General features: G+C 29.8%; 1 protein-coding gene across 4 annotated transcripts; it reads left to right on the forward strand.

Annotated features, from left to right (window-relative positions):
- LOC142325225 (uncharacterized) lies at window positions 1-27,555 on the forward strand. Of its 4 annotated transcripts, none has more exons than XM_075366698.1 (7): window positions 1-88; window positions 2,363-2,559; window positions 4,568-4,706; window positions 8,070-8,368; window positions 10,130-10,251; window positions 16,071-16,207; window positions 22,400-27,555. In XM_075366698.1, exons 2-7 carry the CDS (start codon window positions 2,370-2,372, stop codon window positions 24,621-24,623), a joined length of 3,111 nt encoding a protein of 1,036 aa, XP_075222813.1. In that variant the 5' UTR covers window positions 1-88; window positions 2,363-2,369; the 3' UTR covers window positions 24,624-27,555. The 4 variants fall into 4 exon arrangements, with proteins under 4 accessions (XP_075222813.1, XP_075222811.1, XP_075222814.1 ...); XM_075366696.1 differs by having other exon boundaries at window positions 7-36; XM_075366699.1 differs by having other exon boundaries at window positions 41-168.
- The last annotated feature ends 258 nt before the right edge of the window (window positions 27,556-27,813 follow it).

Here is a 27,813-nt window from a genome sequence, read left to right on the forward strand (position 1 = left end):
AGTGGATGCATTGTGTGAAGCATTTTTCATGATGACGTACGTTGTTTTACGTTATTAAAGCTGAATTTGTGATTTATGTGATTTAATTGTAAGATAATGTTGTTATTCACACTTTGGTATTAGTTTTATTGATGTATCTACTGTATCGTTTTCAAATTCTTCGTACTCGTAAGTGCCTTATAGGTCTTGCAGTTCACTATGAAGTAAGCAATGGCTTCTTTTTTAAAACGGCAAGGATTGTAATGGCAGTGTAGGCTTTGATTCTGGTTTCGTTAAGGAAGCCCCTGAATTCTCGTCCGGGAAATTTGAACTAAAGGATATTATTAATGATTTAATAAATTTTGTTAATGTTGTTACATTATTAATTGTCCTTAAAAGGGAAACATTTTCCTTTAAAATGGCGGTGATGTACCTTACCTGCTTGCTTAATTTTCATTTAAATTGTTTTATTTATATTGTATCGGATATCTGTAGTTCCAGCCGATCTTTAAATAAAACAGTTTGTTTTAGAGTTTGTAATTAGTGTTGGAAAATTGTAGTTTAAAATTATTTTTACCAAACTATATTCATTCATATGAAAAGTTAAATAAATGCTGATGATTTCGGTGGAAGGGCAAGGAAATTGATTAAATTTATTTCAATATCAAAGAGATAATTTTAGTAGCATTCGTGTTATGCAGGCTGATAGAGATGGAACTTGAAAGGTTAACCTTTTATTCTTATAACTAATTAGGTTTTGTACTATTAGAAATGACAATTTTATTCAATTTAATTTTGAAAGTTTAATGGGTTTCCTAACCTCAAACTTTATTTATGGTTATGAAGTGCTGTCAGTTTTATAGATAATTTGTTTGTAGGTTGTTGTAGATAATTTATATTATGGTTTTTTACGTTTTCAAGAGATAATTTGTTAAAGTTGTAATGGAAGTTTATTAATATTGAAGGTATTTACTTTTCAAAGAATAACTCACTGATAGATTTATTTTCTGTTATGTTACCATTATTTTGCTTTTCCTATTTAAACTTTTAGTTTTGTTATTATTGTGTATTCAGTCTTATGGTACTTCAGTGTATTTGTTAGTTTGTCATTACTAATGTTTTCTTTTTATACTTTATAAATGTATGTTTTTTCATACATATTTTTTTTATAGATAATAGATTTTTGTAAGTTTAACATGTTTTTCATTGCTATAGCAGGAGAATCTGTTGATTTGTTTCTCTTAGTCACAGTTTATCAATAGTCATTTAATTTGCACTTTTTTAATTAACTTAGATGATGCTAATTTATGCTTTTAAATGGGGTTAATTATTTTATGTATGGTAACTTAATGTTGTATTTTAATGTAATAATAACTTATGTAATGTATAACTTGAATAATGTTGAAGTTTCATTAGTGAAATTATGATTTGATGGGCATTTTTCATAAATACTATCCTTTTTAGAAATATATATTCCATTTGTCAATTAACCAAACATACAGTCTGATCTGCAAAAATATTTATAATAAAGAGATATAAGGAAAAATTTAAACCATTATAATGACTTTTTACAAGACTACTTTCTTTTTATAAGAAAATGTTTAGTTAAGACTAATAAAATCTTTATAATTAAACTTCTGGGATTTGTTTCTTTACATAGGTCTGTTATTTGGTATTTATTTTACAAAAAATTAATTTTGTGAAAAACTACCTGTTGAGATAGTTAGATAAAAAATTTATATTATATGATCTACTTTGTATTTATGATGTAAATTTGTTTTATTTATTGATTCTTTTATAGCAGTTAACAAAAGAATTATTTTTTTATTAGTATTGTAAAAATTTACCTGCATCAGTTATATTATTTTACGATGAAATCCAGTTTGGTTTTTTGAACTAAACATATTAACTCAGCATACTTCATTCTTTGAATATTGTCAATGTGTGTATCTCATAATTTTTAATTATTTTGTAGGATTTGTATGATTTACAATATTATTGTATTAATTTTATAAGAGTAAGTTGTTTTGATTGTTTGTGAAATGAAGAACTTTTAGAAGTAATATTTATTAAAAAAAAATTTTGAAATTGAGAATTGTATTTTACTTTTTTCTTTTCAATTTATCCTATATTATTGTGAAATGTTGATGCAGTAAATTTAGACAATTTCTTCAACTTAGTAGTTTATGTAAGAGTTTTTATTATAGTCTGTGATTGCTTATAATTTAATTATAAATTAAAAGCATTTTGCGCTTAGGTATATTTTAGAAATTTGTTTTTAAAGAAAATAAAGTTTTATAAAAGTTTGCTTGTTTTATTATTCTCTTATTTGTTAAACATATGTTTACTTATCATAAATTGATTTCCTTTATTAATGTTTTAGTGAAACTATGAGACTAGTTCTGAAGAATCCATCCGGTGAAACAGTAACACTTACTATTGACAATGAAGAGACATTTCTTGAATTGAAGGGCCGTGTAAAACAAGAAGTTGGTATTGCTTTGGATCTTCAAGATCTGACTATTAAAGGAAAAACTATTACAGATGATCAGAAAGTGGTGGATTATTTTACAAGTCAAGGTAATTAATTCAACTTTATAGTTCATTGATACGTATATGTAATTTGCTTCAACTTTTAAATACAAGTTTATAAAATATGCCACTTTTTAAAATTATGAAAATATAGTTGGATCTTAGACTGACACTAATAATAAACAGTTTAATTATTTTTCTAGGCAATTCATGTTATATAAAAAACATAAAAAATTTTCTAGTAAGTATATGAAATTTTAAGATGAAATAAAAAATTTGAATAATTCATTCATAATTATCAAAATTTGTAAGAATAATTGCTCATATGTTACTTTCAAACTGCAAGAACATTTCAGCACAAGGAGTTTTTACCTACATACTTACAGAATATGCACTAACAAATACAGTAACTTAGTATTAATTTGCATTGCTTACAACTTGTATTACATTGGTTCAACCATATACGAGTGTATATATATCCAATCACAAATATAAAAAGGTTGTCAAAGTGTTTCATAAACGGAATCAACATTTGCGAATCATCTTGTTAAAATAGAGGCTACACAAAAAGTTATTAAATGCAGCATGTAAGTTGTTTTTCATGTAACATAAAACTTCATAAACTCAGCATACTTAAATAAAATGTACATACCCTAAACTTGGCTCAAAAGTGATAAGGTTACTTTGCCACATATTAAAAAAATTTCCTATTGATATCTTTAACAGATTCAACTAACAACAATTTCCTAACGAAAACAGATGAATAAAAATTCCAAAAAAAATTTGATGTGTATATTTTCACATATTTATGTATTGAGGGGTTTTATTGTGTATATAAACACCAACTGTAGTAAACTAACCATAAATATAAACACAATTTATTGTTTTAGAGATTTTCAGTGTGTGTGCTTTTTTTGTAGGTTGGAAGAAATTTGATTAATATTGTTTATTAAGAGTATGGTCTTTGAATAATAATAATAATAACCTGTCAGGTTGTTCGCCCCCAAAAAAAAAAATAGTTACAGTTTTATGAATAGTAGTCATTTTGTACTAAGTTTAACAAATTGAGCCTTTAATGAGATTGAATCTATGAAGTGAAGATTGAACTAAGCGAAATGTTTATTACAATTGATTTGGATGATTGAGGCAATGCCAAAAATAATCTTACTGTATTGGCAATATCATAAGGTGGTTTCACAAGCATCACATATCATTAACTAATGAATTTTAAGAGTGATTACCTCCTCTTTATCCCCATTTTTTAAAAATATTCTGTAGACTATATAATTTCTTTTAACACTGCATATAACAGTACTATATAAAAATCAGAAAGTGCATTTAGTCTTAACTGTGCCACAACTATGAAATGTGTTGAGTTAGAACAGGATCTTGCTTCATTCAATCAATGAAACTATCATGTCACTGAGATACATTAATTTGGAATCTTTTTTTGCTGTTAATTGCAAAAATTATTCTGATTGATTACCACATTCAAACCAATATTCAGGCTGTCGTACACAAAAGACACTAAAATGTGTAATTATTTTTTTTATGAAAAATTTGTGTAATTTGGTAATAATTGGCAGTATGTTTCAAAATAAGTTAATTATAGAATTAAATATAAAATTCAGTAATACAGTTAAATAAATTATAACATTTATTAATTTTACTTTTTTATGGTTAACTTGTTATGCTTATAAGAGGTAGTAGTATTTAATTTTTTAATCATAATTTATTTATTATACTTACTTTTATTTTTAATAAAAATACATTCCTTTTTGTATTTCTGTAAATATTATTTAAATAATCAATTACAGCTAGGTGTACATTAAAGGTATTCTTTATTTTGTTGCTGTTTGATTTATTTATCTCTTTCCTTCTTGCTTTTATTGTTGTTTATATTCTTATGGTTTATGAATATAGTGTCCTGGTTAATAATTAGATATTAGTAGTTGTCATATTCTATTTATAATCATGATATTGTTAGTAAGCCTTTTATTCAAAGTTGAGTTATTTGAAATAAAAGAAAGTTAACGAATGAAATGTTTTGTTTTAGATACTACTGAAGAAAGTAATGTAAATGAGGAAAATAATAAGATAAATGAAGATGTTAAATGTGCGGTTCCTGGTTGTTTTAATACAAAAGTTAATTGTCCAGATAAAGCATTCTTCAGCTTTCCTCTTGAAGAAGTCAGGTGAGTGTAAAAATAAAATATATAGTAAAGTCTCTGTAATCAGGCACTTCGCCAGTCCAACACCGCTTGTTGGCAATGCAAAAAAATTCCATTTCATAATGTTTCAATGTCTGAAACAGAGAGGCTACTATGTATATTGTTCACTGTATGTGTAATCGACTAAACTAAATCCGTGTCACTTACTGTTGTTTACGTGTTATAATTTGTCAACTTTCTTTTGGTTCATTCAAGAACGTGGTCAACACACCCCAATTTCTGGTTAGCTTATTAAAGAGAGGTAACTAAAGAGGTTCTCCTATGGAAAAAAGACAGTTTCCATGCCAATATGGGCTGTCTTGATAAATTAAAAAAAAACCTGTTTTGTAATCTGATAATTAGGCGAGGAACTTTCATGTGACCAGAAGCTCTTGAACCAGTTAATAAAAAAATTGTATAAGAGCTAAATCTTACCCCTAATCAGATCTATAATGCAGACGAGAGTGAGTTATTTTGGAGATTTCTGAAAAAAAAATTTGTCCACAGAGTACAAGCCAGTCACAATACCCCTAACAGGAAAATGGCTAAATATCGAATTACGTTCATGCTGTTCTAGAGTGCCTGCAGTACACATAGGCTTCAGTTGTTAGTTGTAGGCAAATCTAAAACTCTAGTGCATTTAAAAATTTAAAAGAATTATCTGTTATATATAAAAATCAAAGAAGAGTTTGGATAACAAAAGAATTATTTAACAGTTTGTTCAATCAGCAGTTTTTCCCATCAGTAAAAAAAAATTTCTTCTATAATAAAACTTGCTACAGAAAGTTTTGTTATTATTACACAATTGTTTGGATCATCCAGTTCAAGAGGAGCTGAATCTCACAGATGGTTTCATAAAAGTGACGTTCTTATCACCAAATGTGACCTGATTTTTACAACCTTTGGATCAAAATGTTATTCAAGCTGTTGATCCAATACAAATAAAGTTTACTTTACTAAATGAGAGCACCCTTGTTTCTTTGAAGACTACTAATCTCAAAGTTGTTTAAAATCTCACTTATGCTTGGGAAAACATATCCAATAAAGTTTTGGTAACATCGTTACCTCATCACTGTTATCTCATTACAGAAAAGATAAAATTGATACAGAAGTCTGTAAATAGTGATTAATTAACTAATGAGGTACTTGGTGATTTATATGAAACTATCGCCGAATTACGCACTGACAATGAAATCTTAACTGTAGATGATGTTAAGGACTGGATCATTGAAAAAGAAGATGAAAATGTTTAGTTGATTACTGATGAGGAGATAATTCATGATGTTTTAGAGAATTATGATGAGAAACAAGAGGAGTCTACTGTACAAGTTCATACCATATATCATTGCAGTATAGTAAGTGGATTCAATACTTGTCTTCCATGGGCCATGGAAAGTGATGTATCAGGTGCTGATGTACTTGTTTTAAAAATTCTGTAAGAAATTGTTTATAAGATTCTTTAAAGCCAAAAAACAGATTGACTATTTTTTGTGCAACAATAGTGATAATGAACAAGAACAATAACTAAATACTTTACAAAATTTTTTGGGAATATATCCAAATTTTTTTTTCATAAATTTCCTTCAAGCAAGCTTTCCAGGTTTCTAATAGATTGTATTGCTTGTTGGCCCAATCTTTCATATTGTAGATCTTGCATCAGCAGCAGAGGCAGGTTTTGGTTTTTTGAAGGCAGGTTCTTTCTTTCTAGGATGATGAGATAACACAAACAAAGCTCTACTGTTGTTTACTATAAACTCTCATCTGACCATCATATTTCATTAATCAATTTGTTTATGAAATTGTGATGCAGACCTACGGAAATGGAAATTCATTGTACTACTGTAAGCTAGGCTACTATTATTGCTCAAGTTTTCAGTTCTTAAATTAAAAAATTAAAATTGTTAAAATCTCTTTATCAATGGTGTACCCATGATTTTGACATCACTAAACTCCTCTCAATGTCATGAGAAAGATAATATAATAGGCTGTGTGCAGTTTGGGTATATTATGCTGGAGATAGCATTATGAGCAGACAAAACTATAAAATTATCTCTGGTACTAATATGGTTTTATAGCTCAAATGATTCTACAGTAATTATACTAATTACAATTTTATTCAGTTGTGTGAAAAAACTTGTGACAGAAAATGCATGGCTGGTGCACAATTGATAAAATTATTTGTTAAATTTCTTTTTACTTTGAAGCATAAGAAATATGCTAATTCAAGCTTTTAATTTTTTACGTTTTATTTCATGACATTTGAAAATTAAAATGTGTTAAATTATGTCTGAATTATTATAATTGTACACAGAACTATGTGCCTCATTGAGATTGTTAAGAAAATAATAAAATGCAAAAAGGATAATATTTTCATGACATATGAATTGGAGATGATTTGATTAATTAAAATTTTGAATGTTAACTATTAAGTAAATGTACTACTTACATTGTTAAGGACACAATATTTAAGCAGAATTTAACTTAATAAAAGAGTGATCTCCTTTGCAAAATAAACAAACTCATGCTTGTTTATTCTGCTATACGTGTTGTATGTTTTGTTATGAGCTGAGTGTGTTTTCAACAAGTGTGTTATATGTTTTGTTATCTCTCTTGATACACCATCTACATTGTTTGCTGCATGAGGTCCATCGCCATCTTGGTGAAACACAGGTTAAACCCAGTTTCCAGTGGAATATTCTCAGTAAGGATGGATTATTCCTCCTTCACAAAGTGTAGCTCATCAAATGGAAACACCAAAACAAATTATCTTACCTTCCACAAAGATCTTTCATTATAGGTAATATGAATTTTGCACTTTTTTTTTGTACTTAAATATCACCACCAACATTTTAGTCACTTGTGTATTAGTGTATTAATCATAAACAATTTCACATATAAGTTGCATCAAAATGACATTCATCATCCACAATCGGTCCCTGTAATCTGTTAGCACATTCTAAAACTAGTAATTAGAAAATTATGTAGAAGTAATGTCAGGTAACCAAGTGCACATAAAAACATTAGACTTGTGCAGGTGGCGGCAACCTTGTTACAACAATTTTCTGTTATTCTCTTTTATTGTTTACTAGCAGCACTTATACAGTCTAAAATTTTAAATGAAATCTGTTGACAACTGATTAAAGTTTAAATCAGTTCAGCAATAGTATGCCTATATCTGGTTGCTGTTATGGTGTACCTATATTTGCATACTATTTTGGTTGTTTGTATCAAGAATGCTTGATGTAAAACTTTTAAAATTAATTTTATATTTTATTGTGTACTATGATGTGTTCATTGATGATTATTCCTAAAAGAGGATTATATGTTTATTTTTTACTTGTTTCATAGGTGTCATCAGTGGGCATTATATTGCCAGAGGCTGAGCGATCAGTCTGGGAAACATAGGGTAACATTAAATGTTAACTCAACCATATGTGCCGATCATTTTCGTAAAGATCAGTTTGTAAAAAATACAACAACACTGTTAAAAAGAACCGCTGTACCATGTATAAAACCTGAGTTACCTGTAAGTAATGAATCAAATAATGGAAGACGTAAATCATTATCTACTTCGTTATCTTCCCCTAGTGTTTCTGTTAAAAATGACCGAATCTTTGATGATAACTTTTTTTCTGGTTTGACTAATGGTGAGTAATCACTGATATTTTTCTTATTAATTAAAAATTAATGTTAATCTTGTATTATCATACAATTCTGATTAGATATATTTTCAATAAATAACTATGTAAAATTTATTTTATTATATTTGTTTTATAAGGCTATTGTTTTTAAAAAGCTGATTTTTGTAGTCTTCTTTTAAAGTTAGATGTGTGATATCATATGATAAATTTTTAATTACTTTGAAAAAATTACTAAAAACTGGATTAAAAATGGATAAAGTATGCCATAAACTATAGCAGCAAAAGGATGTATGTACTTGTACATAGGTAAATTTTTAAACCAACCATAATTTATTCTCATTTCATAAGTTTTTCCTGTGAGCTTTACCCTAAGAATATTTTTGAGGGAGTTTTTCCACTCTATTATACACCAAATTAAAAAATGAGAAGAAAATTTTTAAATTTATAAAAATGTGCTCCTGAACAGATTAGGTTTTGTATAATATCTCTGAAGAGATCTAGTGAAAGCATATTTTCATATATTTAGGTAGGAAGTTTGTTTTTAAATTAATCTTGTAGGGAAAATTTAAATCATTATTATTATTATTATGCTGACCAAGTTCTTAAAACTTCAGAGCACGTTATAAATTAATTTAGTTATTTCTATATGCTGTAAAAAAAAAAATTTTAATAATGGTGATGATAGATAATATAGTAATTTTAGCTGATGGCACAAACATGCTTCAAAGATTGTTAACAGCCCTGGAGGAAGGAATGAAAGACTATAGAATGAAAATAAATATACAAAAAACTAAAGTATTGAAGGTAAAGAACAACAGGATTTAGTGGAAAGGATAAATGAAGGAAGAATAAAATAAGTAAAAAAAAATCAGATATTTGGAACTATGGTGGTAGAGGACTGGAAGAGTTCAATGGAAATAAAAGGAAGGATAGTGATGGCAAAGGAAGCTTTCTTTAAGATGAGGAAATTACTATGTAGTAAAAGTCTGGAATTAGATTTAAGGAAGAGATTAGTAAAATGTTATGCATGGAGTGCCCTGATATGTGGAAGTGAACCATGGACATTGGGGAACAGGGAAAGGAACTGGATTGAGGCTTAAGAGATGTGGATTTGTAGAAGGCTGAAAAAAGTGAGATGGATAGATAAAATGAGGTATGAGGCAGTAATGAATAGGATTGAAAAGAAAGAGCATTATGCAGGAAATACACAAAAGAAAAGGAAACTGGTTAGTAAATGTGGTTAGAGCGAGTGGAATCTTGACAGCTGCATTGGAAAGGTCAGTAGAAGGAGAAAGGAAGCGAAGAAGAAAAAGGATGAAGTTAATAGACAAGGTGAAGCTTGGAAATTTTGTTAAATAATGAAATAGAGTATGCTAGTTAATTGCAGTTTTTTAATTTATAGGCTTTTTTAGATGAATAATGTGTTATCTGTTCATATTTTTCCATAGGACCTAAGCTAGGTCTTGTCTGTTTACATTTTCCTTTACTCTTTATTCCCCACTAATTTCTTTTTTGCATTTTAACGAAGAAGATAAATGAAAGAATGGTTGACCCATTCAGAAATCAAACAAGAGATGAGCTGATCTGTTGCAACAATATGGCTGTAGTATGCTGAAGACTAAACTTATAACTTCCTGAATTATGACTAACCTTCAGGAATGCTTACTTGTTCTCTTCCATGATCTTCTTAAAAGAGATGTGATGCAAAGTATTGAAAGATATAAATTTCTTTTCAAAGTGTATATTTTTTTCTTATATGTTTTGCAGTTTCTGCTGGAATTTTGTGCCGCTTATGTGCGTCAACTTCAAGTGATATGCTGTTAATTTATGATGAAGTTGGTATGAAGTATTCAATTTCTGAAAAAATTAATGTATGTCTTCCTGTTACGGTAAGAAAATAATCAGAGAAATATTAACTTATTTTTCTTTTTTTGATTATGCTGATATATTAAATACTAGCTGCAGGGCATGCATATGGCATACCTCTGCAGTTAGGCCCTCCGGGCAGGTGGCGTCTCACGATGCTATTATTAGGTGTCCAAAATTGATTACCTCGTGTAAAAAATGTTTGTTTTTTTAATGATTAAAATTGATCAAGGAAAAGCAAAGAAAGGGTTAGTCATCGTTCAGTTATGCACCCTTAGGAAATAAGTTTTAGGGTAGGTTATCATCATCCCATTTTCTAAAAACAAAATATCTGCTTGCACTTTTAAACTCTTCTCTTCAATAACCAAAAATCACTGTTCCACTTATCAATCTAGACGATCCAAAATTTCTCTAAAAACAACATTTTTCACTCGTTTATCTCTATGCTCTGGAACCAATTTCAATTTCACTCTTCTCCATGCTTTTACTCTTGATAACGCAACATACAACTAACTGTCCATGTCCAAAAACTTCTCTTCTCAAATCGGTACCAGCCAATTCAAAAGTTTGCTCTTGAAAGTTATTAATCACCATAGAAAAAGCTAATTGCCCAGGAAACTGAAGTCTCAATGAAAACCCTTGTCTACTCTCATCAATCAAAGTTATTCTTGGAATATAAACTGTTTCTCCTTGCTTATCTCCACTCACAATTTTGCACTTTAAAACATTATTCTCCATTCTTCTAACAATAAGTCTCATTCCATGGCATAAACCATCTCTTATGCTCTCATTTCTTAAACTCATGACAATCTTTAACTTCAAAACATGAGGAGGCAAATCAGCTGGATTATGCTTATTTAAAATTTCTACATTCACGTTTTCTTTCTTGCCACAATCTATACTCAAATAAGTTTTTTTTTCTTCAGCCATCATTGCCAAATCTTTCTCATTATGATCATTTACTTCCAGGTTATGAGCTGATAAAATTGCTCTATCTCCCATCTGTTTATAATCTTTTATTCTCATTATTTCTTCATACAAACCTCCTTCAATAAAGCATGCACTCATTTCTTAAAATAAAACGATCGTGTTCATCATTATTGTTCCATTTCCACTTTTCAACAAATCACTAACAAATTGCTACGTCTTCAAATGACTAAGTGGATTATCTTCAGTCATCTGGGGAGAAATCATAGGTACTTTTTTTCCACTAAATGCACTCGCAAATCTTAAAAAACTACAAGTCACATATATATATATATCTCTATCCACTGAAACTGTTTAACTGATTGATATCATTCATTTGCAAAAGAGTCACTTCCAGCAAATCTCTAACAGTATCTTTCAAAGATTGCATACTCAACATTCTCATCAAGATTCATAATATCCATATGCAAATTCACTCACTACAAGAGTTGGAAGCTTAAATATAAATTAAATTAATTAATTTATTATGTATTATATTCAATTTACAAAACAAATTATCATAATACAAAACTTATCTTTTGACAAAATATAAATGGATTCTGTTGACCAAAAATGTTGAATAATATGCCACCTTGGTTCAATATCTTGGTTAGGTTTAATTATTGTAAATATTATATTATTCACTGATTCACTCTAGTAAATAAAAGTCTTTATTTTGTTTATAATATAAATTTTTATTATGATCGTTAAACTTGTAATTCATGTATATAATATTATTGTATTAATTATACATTCATAATAAACACATGGTGAGTCTTTGAAGGATAGAATAGGACTGCAATAGAGCATTAGACAAATTCATTTAATAAGAGTAACAAAAAAAGTGAGAATTTATAAAGAGTAAAGAAAGAGTGAACATTTATAAAGAATAAGAAAAAAGGTAAAAAATTTTTATTTTTACAAATGAAAATGGAGGAAATGAAACCTGTCTTAACACAAATAATCAATTTCATGAAGAAAAACAATCACATAAATTTATAACCATATATATCAATATATATGCGATATGTCGATAAATAATAATATAACAGTGTACACCTGACCACCATGAGACATGTACTAATGAATCAGGATTTTCTGCTAGTGATCAGTACATTCTGGTGCTAAGCTAAGGGGGACACACAAACACACGTACAAATGCCCTTTAGTAGGGTAGGATAATTCTGTTACCTGAAATTATCAACAAAAAGTAAATAAACAGTCTAATCTCCATTAGCTGTCATTCTAATCCATACGTAACATTAATTCATATAGAATTAAGATTCTATATGAATATATATGATTATATATTCTATATTCTATTTCAGCTAAGGCTGAAATTTACTCAAGGAAATATATCTGTGTGTTTTATTTCTCTTTGACAAATGCTTCTTCTGCCATGTCTTTGTTTACACTGAGATTCATGTTGTGAAGATAGTTCATCTTGATATATCTACTAATTGGCTTTTACTGATTATTAAATTCCAGTCTTAGTATTAAAGTGGCTGAGTTATGTTGTGCCATGACACTGCTAAGTATATTTGCATGTGTTTTAAGCCAATATGCCAAGTGGCATGGATGTAGACTAAAGTTGGGAAGGGTAATGTGCATTTGTTTTCTGTTGTGCCTATAATTTTTATAATTTTCAAGATATTGAACATCACAGCCAAAGACTGGTGGTATTGATAACCACTACAGAAATCCCTTTGTTACAGAGATTAAGCTGCTTTTCTGTAGTAAATAATTTTATATAGACAACAAATAAGCTGCTGAAGTTTTTAACATTTTCAGAGATTATATTGGTTGAGGTCTTCCCTATTTAGTCATTTTCATTCATTGATTTAATGATAGATCTTGAACCATACATGTTACTGAAACACCAGATGAAAGTACAAGGTAGCTGATCTAATACTAGTAATAATTACTAGGGTCTCTTTTGGACTATTTCTGGAATTCATATAATTCTTTTTTGTACAGATTTGTTATTTTGTTCTATTATAAGAACTTTATAGAACTGATATGCTTTCAGTTTATAATATTTTGAATAACTCCTTGTGTATGATATTAGGCTATTGTAGATTTATAAGTAATCATTTATTCGTAAATAAGACAAAATATTACCTTCACTTGAATTGTAATAGGCTCAATCAATTTTTAATCTGTAATAAGCATTAACCATATTGTTAATAGAACATAATAAAATAGTGTAAAACCTTTTTTGGATGAAATGTATACAAGGATTGTCTGAAAAGTTTTGAGCCTCAACATGAAGATGGCAGCACTTGTCAACAAAATTTAGGGAATGTATTTGCGTATGCGTTGAAAGGTACTCACTGAAATTTCAGTCATTTTTGATGTTCAGTTGTTGTTTGATAATCGTTTAAGTAAGTCATTGTGAGTGTTTTTTTGAAAATGTAAAAAATCGAATATCATGCCATGATTAAATACTTGCATTTGAAAGGCAATATGCCTATGAAAATTAAAACCGAATTGGACGCTGTTTACGGACACTCTGTACCATCATTTGCCACCATGAAAAGATGGGGACCTGAATGGAAACATGGTCACACCAGCTTGGTTGATGATGAGCATTCGGGATGGCTAAAAACTGCAACCACCACCAATATCATAGAAAAAAATTCACCAAGTGGTACTGGATGACCAATGAATTATGGTTAGAGAGATATCAGAGGCTGTGGGCAAATTGAAAGAACATGTTTATCATATATATACTGAAGAATTGGATGTGCATAAGCTATCTGCGCATTGGGTGCTGTGTTTGCTCACTTTGGACCAAAAACTCATTTGAATAAACATTTCCAAGGCCCTGCTGGAGAAGTTTAAGCAAAACGAGTCAGATTTTTTGCGTAGATTCATAACTGTAGATGAAATGTGGATCCACCACTACACTCCTAAGACAAAACAACAGTGAAAACAGTGGACTGCAAAGGGTGAACCTGCTCTGAAAAAGGCAAAGATGGACAGTTCCATCGGCCGGGAAGGTAATGGCGACTGTTTTTTGGGATAGTAACAGAATTTTGTTTATCGATTATCTTCAAAAATGTAAAACAATAATGGGGAGTATTATGCATCATTACTTGAAGGCAAAAATTGCCAAAAAAAAAACACATTTGAAGTGAAGAAGTGCTTTTCCATCAGGACATTGCGGCTGCTCACCCTCCGACGGCTGCCGTAAAATTCACAAATTGCACTTGGAACATGTAAACACCTATTTTACGGAAAAAGATGTCAGCTACTACTTGGAAGGGTTAAAGGGGTTAGAGCATCACTGGAAAAAGTGTATCAACTTGTAAGGAGGCTTTGTTGAAAAATAAAGTTATATTTGACAGAAAAAATATGTCTTTCTATGTTAAGCTCAAAACTTTTCAGACTAATCTTATATTAATTATTGTTGTTTTTTATAGAGACCTTTGTAATAATTTTTCTGAAACAAGAAGAATGTATATAATTTTCTTTATTAAATTGTTATTTAAAAAAGGTTTTTTCTCTCTTCATAACTTCTTATTGTGAATCATTGTTTTCTCTTTACTGTAATAATACAGCAATTGTCTCCTTTTTTTGTTAAGTGATACAACTGATCTGTACACTAGTCCTAATCAGAAGGCCTATCCTGACCATTTAGTTACATTTCAATGCTGTTAATGACTGAGCACCAGTAATTTGTTGTTTGATTCCAATTAAAATATTGGTCTGATGTAGTAGTTATGTCTGCATAGTCACTGTATGAAGGACAGAACTAATTAAAGATTATGGTTCTGTCTGTCAAAAAGATAACTGGAGACTTTGAGTATTTCATTATATTTTTTTAATTCATTGTTATCCTGAGGAGCTTGTAGCCTTTGTTTGTATTAATTATCGTTTTCCTCTATTCTTCCCATTTTCTGCCTTTAATCTCTTCTTCTGTAGATAAGTAACATGGAAATTGGTTCTACTAATTCACTAGCTCTATCTGCTAAGCTGGTGAAGTGTTCACTTGTGGAGCATCTGCTTCCCAAATGGAACTTGGTGGGTACTGACTTTACAGTTGTTCTTATCTGGAGACTCAGTTTCCATTTTGGATCTTCACAAGAGATCAATCCTGAGGTGTATGCATAGTAAAGTTAGGTCTACTGCTACTGTAGCCTAAATCGAAGCATACTGTAATACATTTAAAAAAAGAAGAAATAAGTATACTAAGCATACATTTAAAAAAAATAAATTTTAAGTGAAATTTTTGTGGAATGAAAAAGAAAAATTATCATATCTAAGTGTAGTACTTGCAATTTTAGGAGGAATAAGGAAGTCTGGGTTTGCTGAATAAACACTTCAGTCATAAGACTTATTGTGTAGATAGTGGAAAGGAAGTGCGACCCCAAGTCGGACCCAGGTAGCTCACTAGATCACCATGATGGCTGTACCAGGCTTCTGCTTTTTTAGAATGATCCTAAGAGGGTAATGATATGTTTTCACAGAATCTAAAATGAAGGTTTTTGATCTATTGAGAAAGGATAATCATCTATACATTATAAGAGAATTGAAATTTGAGGCAGGTTCACAGTTCGTAAATGAATCAACCAATTTCTCATTCCCAGATTATACACCTAATAGTGTTCAACTAAACTATAAATGTTGTAACCATACCCCCAACAAAGGAGGCTGTGCAAATTTAGTAATTGTTATGAATCAGTGTAAGGAATGTAACATATTAAGTAAGAAGCGTGAACAATTTTTTTCTAAAGGTTATTAATAACATATTAAGTTTCACCATCTTTCCTTTGATGATTTATAGGAATTAGGTTAAAACTGCCAATTCTATCTATATTCATCCTTCATGTACTAAAATATTTTTTATTTCGAATTTTTTATTGTACTACAGGTTCGTAATACAGATCCCTTACCAAAACAGATATGCCGTTCTTGTTATGATAAACTTAATATTGTCAATGATATGGTTGAGATGTGCGTCAAAGCTGAAAATAAACTTAAAGAATTGGTTAAAGATAAACATTTCAGGTATAATTTACTCATTTTTATATTTTTAGTCTATTATGTTTTACTGTTGTTTGAATTTTAACAAAGTGTTCTAGGTATTTCTGATTAAGATAAAAATATAATTTTGATATTTTAGAATTTTTTTGTCAGTGGTTTGAATCTGTAACAACTGTGTAATTTAAAATTATTTCAGTACTTTTTCTCCAGGTGTTCTAGCTATAAATGTGTTTTGAAACAAAAATGTTTAGAAAATCAAGGTATCTTCAGATACTAGGTGCTTATCCCTTACAACCCCTGTGGAAATTCAGGGTATTTTTACCCAGAGGTCAGATCCTCTGTTATTTTATTAATTACAATAAACTTAGCTTTGACCTTAGTACTAGACTCTTTAAGAGAAAGGAGAATTTTCAAGAGAAAATGGTTCTGCCTGGCTGTTCAGATTACTACAGTTAAAATCTTAGTAAAAATAAACTTATCAGTTTCCTAGAAAATAATTGCAACTTTTTTATGTTTTAAAATAAAAATAAAATAAGTTCAACTTGATATGATTGTTCAGAAAATATCAGATTTTTCAATATTCTTTTTTTTTCAATATATCAATATTTTTCTTAAATATTTCCTTGTTTTTATCCATTGTCATCCATTCTTTATAATTTTACTACCTAAATAACAAAACTTTGCAACTTTTGGTTTAACGTGCTGCCTATCTTAGTATTTAATTTCTTACTGTTTTTTCTGATCATACTTCATTAACTTTCTTTTATGCTTATCTATTAAAAAATTAATTTTTCTTCTAGCTCTAAATTAATTTCTTCTAACTGTTCTGATTTCTGCTCCAAGAATAGTCATACATGGCTAATACTTTGATATTTTCTGGATAATTACTTCATTTTCATATTTTTCCTATTTCTTTGAGGTGTGTTTTTAATGTGTCCGTTTTTAATTTGCTATACCTATATACACAATTTAAATAGATGGTGGTTGTGTAGTCCGGTTGCTTCAATTTTGCAACAGTAGTTAAGTCATTTTGTTAATTATTTATATTCATTCATTTATTACTATAATTTGTGATCCTGTTGAGGTAGAGTTCGAGAAGTAATCTGATTTTTTATGACAAAAAAAATTCTGCAGCTGAAATTCACAGGTAAATTTGTGATGTTTATGTGCTGTATAGTGAGTGTTGCTAAAGTAAGACAGGTGCAGTTTATTTTAAGAATAGTGAACAGATGTTGATGATGAACGTAGTGGCTGGCAGTTGGTTAGAACGGATGTTTTGATTGAAAAAGTTGACAAAAAAAATTGAGTAAACTGGCTGTTCACCTTGTCACTATTACCTTTCATGTTTCATGATCTTTGATTTATTTTTGGTTCTGACTGAAAATTTGGGCTATAAAAAATTGAATGGTGGATGGGTGCCAATGATAACACAAGGAAAACCATCACAATTTGTGGAGTTATGAAAATAAAGTGATGAATTGCTTGATCATATTGTTGCTGGAGGTAAAAGCTGGATGTCTTACGTTGAACTTCAAGACAAAGCAGCAGTCAATATGATAGCAGCATTCATCATCTCCTAGACTGAAGAATTTCAAACAAGAATGTTTGGTAAAGAAGCTTATGGCTACTGTTATTTTGGACAAAATGGGTATTTTTCTTGTCAAATTTACTGATTCCAGAACTACGTGTATGAAGATGGATATTGTGAAACATTAAAAAATCTTAGAAGAGCTATAAAAAACAAATGGGTTGCTATACCACAGGGATTTGTTTTTTTTCATGAAAATGCCCAGCTGCACACGGCAAATGAGAGGCAGTTGAAAACATTTGTTGGGAAATCTTCACTCATCCACCCTGTAACCCTGATTTAGCTCCCAGCGAATATTTGCTTTTTCTTCACCTTAATCAGTAGCTTGCATTACAAAAGTTTGATGAAAACAAATTGAAAAATGGCACTATTCCATGGTTTAAGTTGCTGGAAGTAGAATTTTTTGAAGAGGGAATGAAGCCAGTGAAATGGTAGTGTTGAAGTTAAAGGTACTAGTGAAAAGTAGTAAGTAAATATAGTTTTTATAATAATAATAAGTTTAATGTAATGTAAGTATCAATTTTTATTTCAAAAAATACCTTACTTTAAAAACAAGTTTTGTATATTGCTTCAATTTCAGTTTGAAAAGTAATGGGAACATTTTTTATCTTTGTTTCATTCCTTTCTGAATCAGAGCTTGTCTTTTTTCATACTTTATCCAGAAATCTGATTCTTGTACGTACTTTTCTTTCTGTACATTAATCCACTTTTCTTCAAAATTTTAAACATTTTTTATTCTACATTATCCTGAATACCTCCCATAGCTACAAATCCCGTATAGATGGCTTGAGCTTAAGCTCTGACGATCAGATGCCCTCCTTATATGCATGCTTTAATTTTCATGTATTACATAAGATATTTCACATTCTATTCAGTTGTGAATTACCCTGGTGAGTATTTTCTTAGATGATTGATAGTGCAGTAATTTTTATGCCTACTTGCATTGTTTGGTTTTTTAAATTTTTTATAAATTTGTAGTATTTATCTCTCCAGTCTCATAACACTGTAACCTCCAAAGGATACAATATTTGATCGTTTATTATGACTGAATAAATACTCTGAATGAGACTATATAAACGATCAAATATTGTAGTCTCATTCAACGTATTTATTCAGTCATAATAGTCTTATTTGATCTGGATTCGTTTAAACAAGATAATAATTATGATGGTGCATCATGTATTCCTACTATGTATTTTTAAGTCCTTAAAAGCCCTGTCAAACTCAAATCTCAAAATAGATCTCTCTTTAATAATAATAATAAGCAATTTCTCTTTCTTTTTCTAAAATCTCATCTGATATTTTTACCCTCTCTCGTCCTACAGGTGGCTGTTCAACTATACCGCTAAACTTACTTTTACTTCAATTTATCCTTTATATTTTTCTATAAATTACAACTTTATAATTTCAGTAATTATATTTTTCTAATTCGCTATATTTACATCAACCTGCCTTACATTTTCCACTTTCTGTTACTTGTATTTCTACTGTTTATACAGTTTGCCTTCATCCATCCTTTGTTCATAGTTTTTTACAAACTGTCATTTTTCTGCTGAAAGACTCCTCTCCTACCTTAACTGCCCTTTTTTTAAATCTAATCATTTGTTTCTGTTTGAATCTATTTCTAGTTTATTATAGTTTACTATTCTAGTTTATAGTCTATTTTATTTGGTCTGTATCATACCTCTTTCTTCTCATACTTTTCATAAACCTCAACCTAAATTTCATCTCAACTGAATTGTCAAAATCAAGTTCTGCTCCTTGATATTTTTTATGATCTATAATTTAGTTCTGAAATTTCAGCTTAACTGTTATCTAATCTATCTGATATCTTCCTGTATTTCTTGGTCTCAACCACATCTTCATGATTTTTAAAAAGGGTGTTTGGAATCATTAGCTTAAGTTTAGAGAAAAATTCTGATTTTCCTGTTTCTCTGATTTAATCCATATTTTCCAGTTACTTTGTTATTTCCCTTTTTGCCCATTTCCTACTGTGTCACTTCAGTCTCCCAGTACTTCTAAATTTTCTATTACTTTTGCATATTTGGTTAGATCTAGAATAAGTTTAATCAATATTTTACCCCGGGGAATCATGAGGATGCTATCAAACTGATCTTTAAAATGGAAAACTTATGATACAAAGTATTTGCTTGCAAAATATAGCTGCAGTTTTCCATTGCTGTCAGCTGCAAAGTAATTATAATCTAAAAGGCTGCTGCCCTTTCACTAGTTAATTCAGAAGTCATTTTGCAGGAATTATTACTTTTTTTTGGTCTCTCTACAGATACCTACCCACTGAGATAGCACTTAGAGTATGGTCAACTCTGAGTTTCCTCAGAGGGATATTTCTTTGCATATTCCAGGATATTGCTTTCTTTCTGTGTATGAGGGATATTTTGCATTTTTGTAGTTGACCAATACTCGCCTGTTACAGTATCCTTTATCAGCTTTTTGACATTTTGTTTGTCTGGCATTTCTCCCATCACCACCCCATTTGGTTACCCTAAAGCATAAGACCAAATTTCTGTGCCACAAACGGCTACTGTGCCTCAAAACTGTTTCGCACAAATATCCTAATTAGCTCCTAGAGCTTACCTACTGTGTGAGTGGAATAAGTGTGGTGCCCTACACCACTTGCTTGTGTGTCCCACTACTCACTTGTCATGTGCTACTAAAATGGGTAGGCACACCCCATCTACATACTAAAATATAACTTGTCAGTAAATTAAAATTTATTCCATCAAGGATGGCAATTTGCTGCCACGCCTAGATCACTGAATGCCAGCAAGTACATGTCCACCATATTATAGCGCTTGGAACTATATTTGACCGATGGCTAGCCATTTCTCGAGGGGAGCTTCCTACAGCAAGGGGTAGGAGTCTTATATCCCTTAAACTATTGATGCCAGTTGAACAAAGCAACAGCTTCAAGGAACTCCCACATGGTCCGATAGTGCAGCTCATGCCATGTTGACTTGCCACTCATGAGTGGCCAATTTTCCCCTTGACCTGTAAGTTCCAGGGGGGCCTGAGTTCTGGCCCCAGCAAGAGCTGGGCAGTCAAACTTCATGTATTCGTTCCACTGAACCTCCCGCAGATGCACAGCTCATCAGCTGCCAGGCAGAACTGAAACAAATATTGGTTCAAATTCACGTGGCTGGAGAGCACTTGAGCTCCCGTTGCCCTTAAAACGAACTAGAGGTGTACCATCCCCCCAAGGTCTGTATAAATCTATACAAGGACACCTACCCTTAGTCATGGCATTCCATTCTTGGTGCCATGATTCCATCGTGAGGCTATAAAGCCTCCTCCGTAGGCGGAAGATGGACAACTGTTCAAAATTTAGAACCAGTGCATTGCGATTACAGTTCCGCTTTGGTACAGCTTTGTGGCATGTAAAATATTTTGTCTCTTCTTAGACAATACGACATAATACTTAAAAAACATATCACCATTGTAGAAATTATAAATTTTACTTCTGCTTGATCAAAAAATGAAATGTAATATTTTAGTAATATATTTGAAAAAAACCACAAAGTTACTCACAAAAAGACTTTTACAATACTACATATATTAAAAAATTGAAGCTGAAGTACCCATTCATTGACATCACTATGTATGATTAAAAAATCTAATGTTTTTAACAGATGTAAATAATAATTTTGTAATACTAGAAATATATAATGATGCAGATACCACATTTATAAATTCAGAAATAAAAATAAACTAATTAATATGCAATTATGGTTTATAATGAAAGTTGGGAGTAATGTAATAAAGTAAAGGAAGTAACTACAACAAATTTAGTTTGTAACTGCTTTGACAGTATTTTATGCATGAGTAGAGTGAAAACTGCAACTTTATATTCATTTATTTTAGTTGTTTGGCTGGTGATATATGCAGTTGTTGACTATGAAAGTACTTCCATAATATTAATCTCTATGTACTGTTCTTACTGTGTTCTCATGGTTTCTAAAGATATTTAAAATAATGTGGACTCTTGGATTCTAATGGTTGAAAAAGGATTAATTATATGTTTAACTCATAATATAGAATTAAAATCCCTTGTGTTGTTTTGAAAACAATATAGTTTAAATCACAATGTTTTCCCTACATGCCCATCTAATAATTTGATTTCTTGATTGTCTATTAATCCAACAGATCAGTAAATCAGTGAAACCATTCATGTCATAATCTGAAAGGTTCATTCATTTTTTGGGGATTAACTCAGGCTTGAATATAATGTTGGAAAAAAACATTAATTATAAAGAAAAAGATTTGTTTCCTTTTTTTAGAATGTTCAAAATAGACCAGTTGTATGTACTTTATTGATGCATCATTTAAAAAAAGGCAGTTCATTTTATTATTGTTACTGAAGTACAAGCTGTCCTAAAATATTCACATTATTGTTGTGAATTGGGTGATACTGCAACTTAATAAGAATGAAACATTTTATTAGCATTGTTACACGTATAAACCTATTTACCCATTCCTAGTATTTTGTTACTATGAGTTATTGTTTTTGTTGACAGATTACACCTGTATGCTGTCAAAATATTTAATTGAACTAAATTTTTAGTAATTTTTACAAATTTAGAGATTGTTTTAATATTTTTATTGCTTTTTAGGTCTCATGAATTGCCAGCTTTGAAGACACACGATAGTACAGATGAAACAGCTGATTCAATATCTGGAACTAATAATTCAGAACAAACTGGTGATGGTAATGATGATAATACATCATTAATACATGAAATATCAAATGGAAATACATCATGCTATTGTTGCCCATTGTGCAGTTCTGGTAAAATGATTACTAAGAGTGGAATTTATAAAACTAGTAATTTAAATCCATCTTGCAATAATAAAAATCCATCACAGCAAGATAATGAAGAACAAAATGACGATGGGGAAAATTCAGGTGAAGAAATATTTTCTGTTGAAGATGTTACTGAGAGTAAAAATCTTTGGAACGGTCAAGAATTTGGATTGAAAATACCAGATCTAGACATGGACAGTTTGTATCCAGATTGTATAGTTGGTATGGATTTAGATCCGATTCAGGAGGAACCGTGGGATAATGAAGTAAAAGTTAAAAGTGAAGAACCTTCTAGCAATAAAACTGATATATCATGCAGATTATGTGGCATGGATTTTACTAACATCGCTGCAGTTTTAGAACATTCCCATACACATGCAGATGCTGAATGCTTTCCTTGTAGTTTTTGTGATCGTTACTATCCAACCAGAGCAGATTTAGAGACTCATTTTCAAGAACATAAGATTATGAAAAAGAAATTTGTTTCTGCAAGTAGTGATACACCTCTACAATATTTTCAGTGTGAAACTTGTGGGGCTGCCTTCAAATCAGCATTTAAATTTCAAAGCCATAATTGTAGTAATAATGTTAATTCGTCCAATCGATGTTCTCATTGTAATAAATCCTTTAGATCTGAAGCTAGATTAAAATTCCATGAACGTTTTCATCAAGGTGCAAAACCTGGTTACTGTGATCTTTGTCAAAAAACATTCCCAGATGAGGTAAAATTATACAAACATACCGTGTATTTACATTCTCAAAGTAAAGGCCATTGTTGTGAGGAATGTGGGAAAGTGTTTAGATCTGTTAGTTCTTTACGTTATCATCAACGATCACATCAAGGTGAAGATGTTATGAAGCCGTATAGTTGTGAACAATGTGGTAAATGTTTTATACGAAAAAGTATGTTAAGAAATCATATGTTAGCAACACATAAAAATTTAAGTCAAGAAGGTACTTGTTTCACGTGTAAAATTTGTTTAGAAGCTTTTCCATCGACAGATCATGCTGTATCTCATATGGATATACACCATATGTCTCAGTGTACCGGGGAGACAACATATAGTTTTGAAATGCACCATGTTTCGCGTTTATATATATGTGAATATTGTGAACGTTGTTTTACAGATCCGATGCAACTAAGTACTCATCGTGATCAGCATGCCCCGGATCTACCATATCAGTGTAAATTATGTAGTATGTCATTCACAAATTATTCACAGCTGGATGAGCATAAACCAATACATAATACAGATGATAATACAATTCAAGATTATGCTCAAGATTTTACTATACCAGCTGTATATATGTGTGAATATTGTGAACGTTGTTTCTTAAACTATATTAAATTATCAGAACATTTAACAGTACACTACGGGGAAAATCCATACCAGTGTAGATTTTGTGATTTAAGATTCAAAACATTTTCTGAAGTTTCTGAACATAGAGTTACCCATGACCAGTATGTAGCTCCAATTGATGATTTTGATTATTATCGACCTTATGAATGTCATTATTGTCGTAAAGCTTTTGCAATTGAAGATGCTTTAGTTAAACATATTAGGATGCACACAGGAGAAAAACCGTTCATTTGTGATCAGTGTGGTAAAGGCTTTAGTCAAAGTTCTGGTTTGTATACCCATCAGAAAGTTCATTCAGATGAACGACCATATTCATGTACATTTTGCTCACGTACTTTTAAAATTAAAGGTGATAGGGATGTTCATGTTCGTAAACATTCTGGCGATCGTCCATACACATGTGATTATTGTGGAAAATCATTCATGACACAACATGTTTATAGTCAACATCGTAAAATACATACTGGTGAACGTCCATATAAATGTGATGTCTGTGGTATTGCATTTAGAAGATCTCATGTTCTCACTGTTCATAAACGTATTCATACAGGAGAGAAACCAAATATCTGTGATATTTGTGGAAAGCGTTATAGACAAAAAGGTGATATGTTAAAACATAGAAGAATACAACATGGTATTGTTAAAGTAAAAGTTCAAAAAGTTGAGTTCTAAATTTAGTTGTTATTAGTATTTGTTTCTTTTTTTGTTTTAGATAATCCTTAAGTATTAAAACTGTTAAAATAATTCCAAAATGGTAATTGTAAGTAGAAGTATTATTATTAAAAAGGTAAAATTAATTTATTATACAGGGTTCTGGTATCTAGACAATTTGCTATGTGCAATTAGCAAGGAGTTTGGAAATTATCTGCTGCTCCATTCTATTTACCAGAAAACTTTATGCAGCAGTATGTAATAATCAACAAAATACATTATTAGTAAACTTCAGTTTTAAATTGTATAAATAAAGGTCAGGTTAAATACTTTTTACTTTGTTTCAAGTCACATCAGCTGTTCATAACATTAGCATAACAGTTAAGCCTATTTGTTTTCTAGAATGCTTCCTCTTGATATTCAAATGTTGTGAAGCTATTATGATTTATAGATATTAGTTTTGCCCAAAGCCTTATCATTAAATTATGTTAGAATAGTTTACAAACATCTATTACAATTTTTGTTTGTTGAGTTTTATAAGGATAGGTTGAAAAATAATGCTTGATTATCTTCAAAACAGGGAGTGTTACTTGAAATAAGGAGATAGAAATATAGTTTAGTTTGTTAATTATAGATTTGTATTATTGTCTTTTAATATAATCATAATTTAATTTGATACATTTTCAAAGTGTCTTTTTTTGCACACCATGAAAATTCAATAAATCAGTTTGATCCACGATTGGTCTGCATTCTTCACTTCATCATTCATTGTGAAATGAGTTCCTTCAATGTCCTTTTGAAAGAAGTAGGTGTAAATCATTGGACACTAGATTGAGATTGTAAAGTTAATGTGAAAAGTGATAAAAATTTCAGTTATTCAAGTACAGTTTGAAGGATTGATTACTTGCGTAGTATGGCCTAACTTTATTGTGCTGCAACACCATTGATTTCTTAAATTGATTGACTTATTTTCATAATTTCTTTAGGTCCAAATACACTCAGCAGAAATCCTAGTATTTTTCACTTCAGATAGTTATTTTAAACTCCAAAAAAATTAACAAAAGAATTTTTTTGCTTAAAGGTTACATGTTGAGTATTTTTTGTCTGAGGTGATGATGCTAGGTAATATTTTATGCTCTACTCTTTTTCAGGATTACTAGTGTACCTAGTTCTCATCATTAGTCACGATTCAGAAAAGGAATTTATCCCCTTCTTGATAACCATTCAAGAGCTGTTTGCGAAATCTTTTGCAAAACCACCAACATTCGCGTTATCCATCAAGCTTGAATCTCTTTGTAACTAGTAAGTTGATTAAGATAAAGCTGATGAGACCATCTTTTTTCTGATAATCTGTATTGTATTTTTTAACGATGAAGTCTTGAGATTAAATTTGAGGTTTTGATTCAATCACAAAAATTGTCCTTAAGCTTAGCTTTAGTTCAGCTTAGCTTTTTCCAATAATTTCTATTCTACTCGTTTCATGTTAAAAAATTTAATCATTAATAATTAACTCTGCTTTGTCAACAGTCTCGTCATTGTAAACAATTTGTAAGCAACTTTGTATTTTAGTAAGAATAATATTAACCAATTTAAAATTCACTTGATGCACATTTTTTTAATTTTTGCAAGTACTCAACTTTCAAAACGTAATAATTGAGAATAGTTACACTAAACAAAAATTTACCTTTGCATATTTAGAATGGGGGCAAATTGCCCCTCCCCGTTACTTCATTTAGTTTAATTGTATGCATTACTTTTCAGCTCACCCTTGTATTTGATATTGCTGAATTTTTCAATTTTCTAAAATAAGATTTAATGAAAAATAAAATTATTCACAAGTTGATTTGTTTATGAAATCTTTATTGAGAATAACAATAGTAAGACATAAATTTAATTTTTTCCTTAAGTTCTTTTATTTTTCAGCTGTAAACAGCTGAGTCAAGAAAACAGCCATTCTTATTCATTGTTTATCAAATTTGTGTTTATTTTCCCAAGAAGGCTAAGGCTTAAGTACTTATGATTTGTATATTCAATACACATGAAATTATTTTATTGGTCATCTTTTCCTTCTATGGTAACTTGTTTTGTGTGGAATGAATTTATTTTATTTTCCTCTTGTTTTTGGGCTTTATTTGTCAGCATCAATGCTTGTATAGTTGTTAACGTTCATGTTATAAGTATTAATTTGGAAAAGCCAAAGTTTGTGCTTCAAAGTTTTTGTACTTATGGGTTTTTCATCGAAGCATGTGGAAAAACTACAATTTTTCATAGCTTAGTGCATTTTGTGCTACTTGTTAATTTTTCTTTGGTAATTTCTATAAGCATATAAAATCACTAAAAATAAATCTTATAATCTAAGTAATTTAAAGAAACTGGTTGTTTTGAAAGTTTAAAGGAATTATTTGTATCAGATTTCTTTAATTTATGAGAGCTGTTAAGTAAAAAAAAGATAAAACTGCATATTCGATGAAGTCCTCTGTGGATGAATAAAGCAGATTCATTCTCATGTATTTTACTTGTATATAAAGTTTTGGTATTACCTTATTACCTAACCCCTAGTTAGTGAATAATTTTTGTAGAGCTAAAATGTAATGTAATTAGTGTATTTAATATGAATGAGTTTGTATTTTTCTGTACTATATGATGTAATATTATTATGTATAGTGTATAAATAGGTATTTATTGCTGTATATAATTATATTTATTTATTAATAACTTAATGTTTTGCTTTAACTTTATTAAGTTTCTGATTTTTTTTTTATTATTATTTAAAGTGTATCAGATATTATTCTAAATAAAATTTGCTATTCTTAAAGATTAGTTTAAATAAGTTTTGATACCTTATAGTTAACAAAACAATTGCTTTAAGCACTTTTTCAAGTCTTAAAACAAGTGCACAACTTATTTTAAAATGTTTATTGTTATTAGTGATTTAATTAAATTTAAAGATCCGATCTTAGTTTTTGATTCATTCCAATCATAACTGATTTTATTTATTTTGTAATTGTTCATTTATTTAATTTAATATTAATGTGAAGTAAAGATTCATCCAGTATTTATTAATTTCGTATATTTTATGTTAAACTACGCATTGGAAGTTTATTATTATTTTGCATAAAGTATTATTGTGTGCATATATCTATGCAAATGTATAAATCCACAATTTATTATATATGTTATAAATTAGTGAAATATAAAATTTCCTGTATTA

The sequence above is a fragment of the Lycorma delicatula genome, chromosome 5 (genome assembly GCF_047948215.1).
Source record: "Lycorma delicatula isolate Av1 chromosome 5, ASM4794821v1, whole genome shotgun sequence".
Lineage (NCBI taxonomy): Eukaryota > Metazoa > Arthropoda > Insecta > Hemiptera > Fulgoridae > Lycorma > Lycorma delicatula.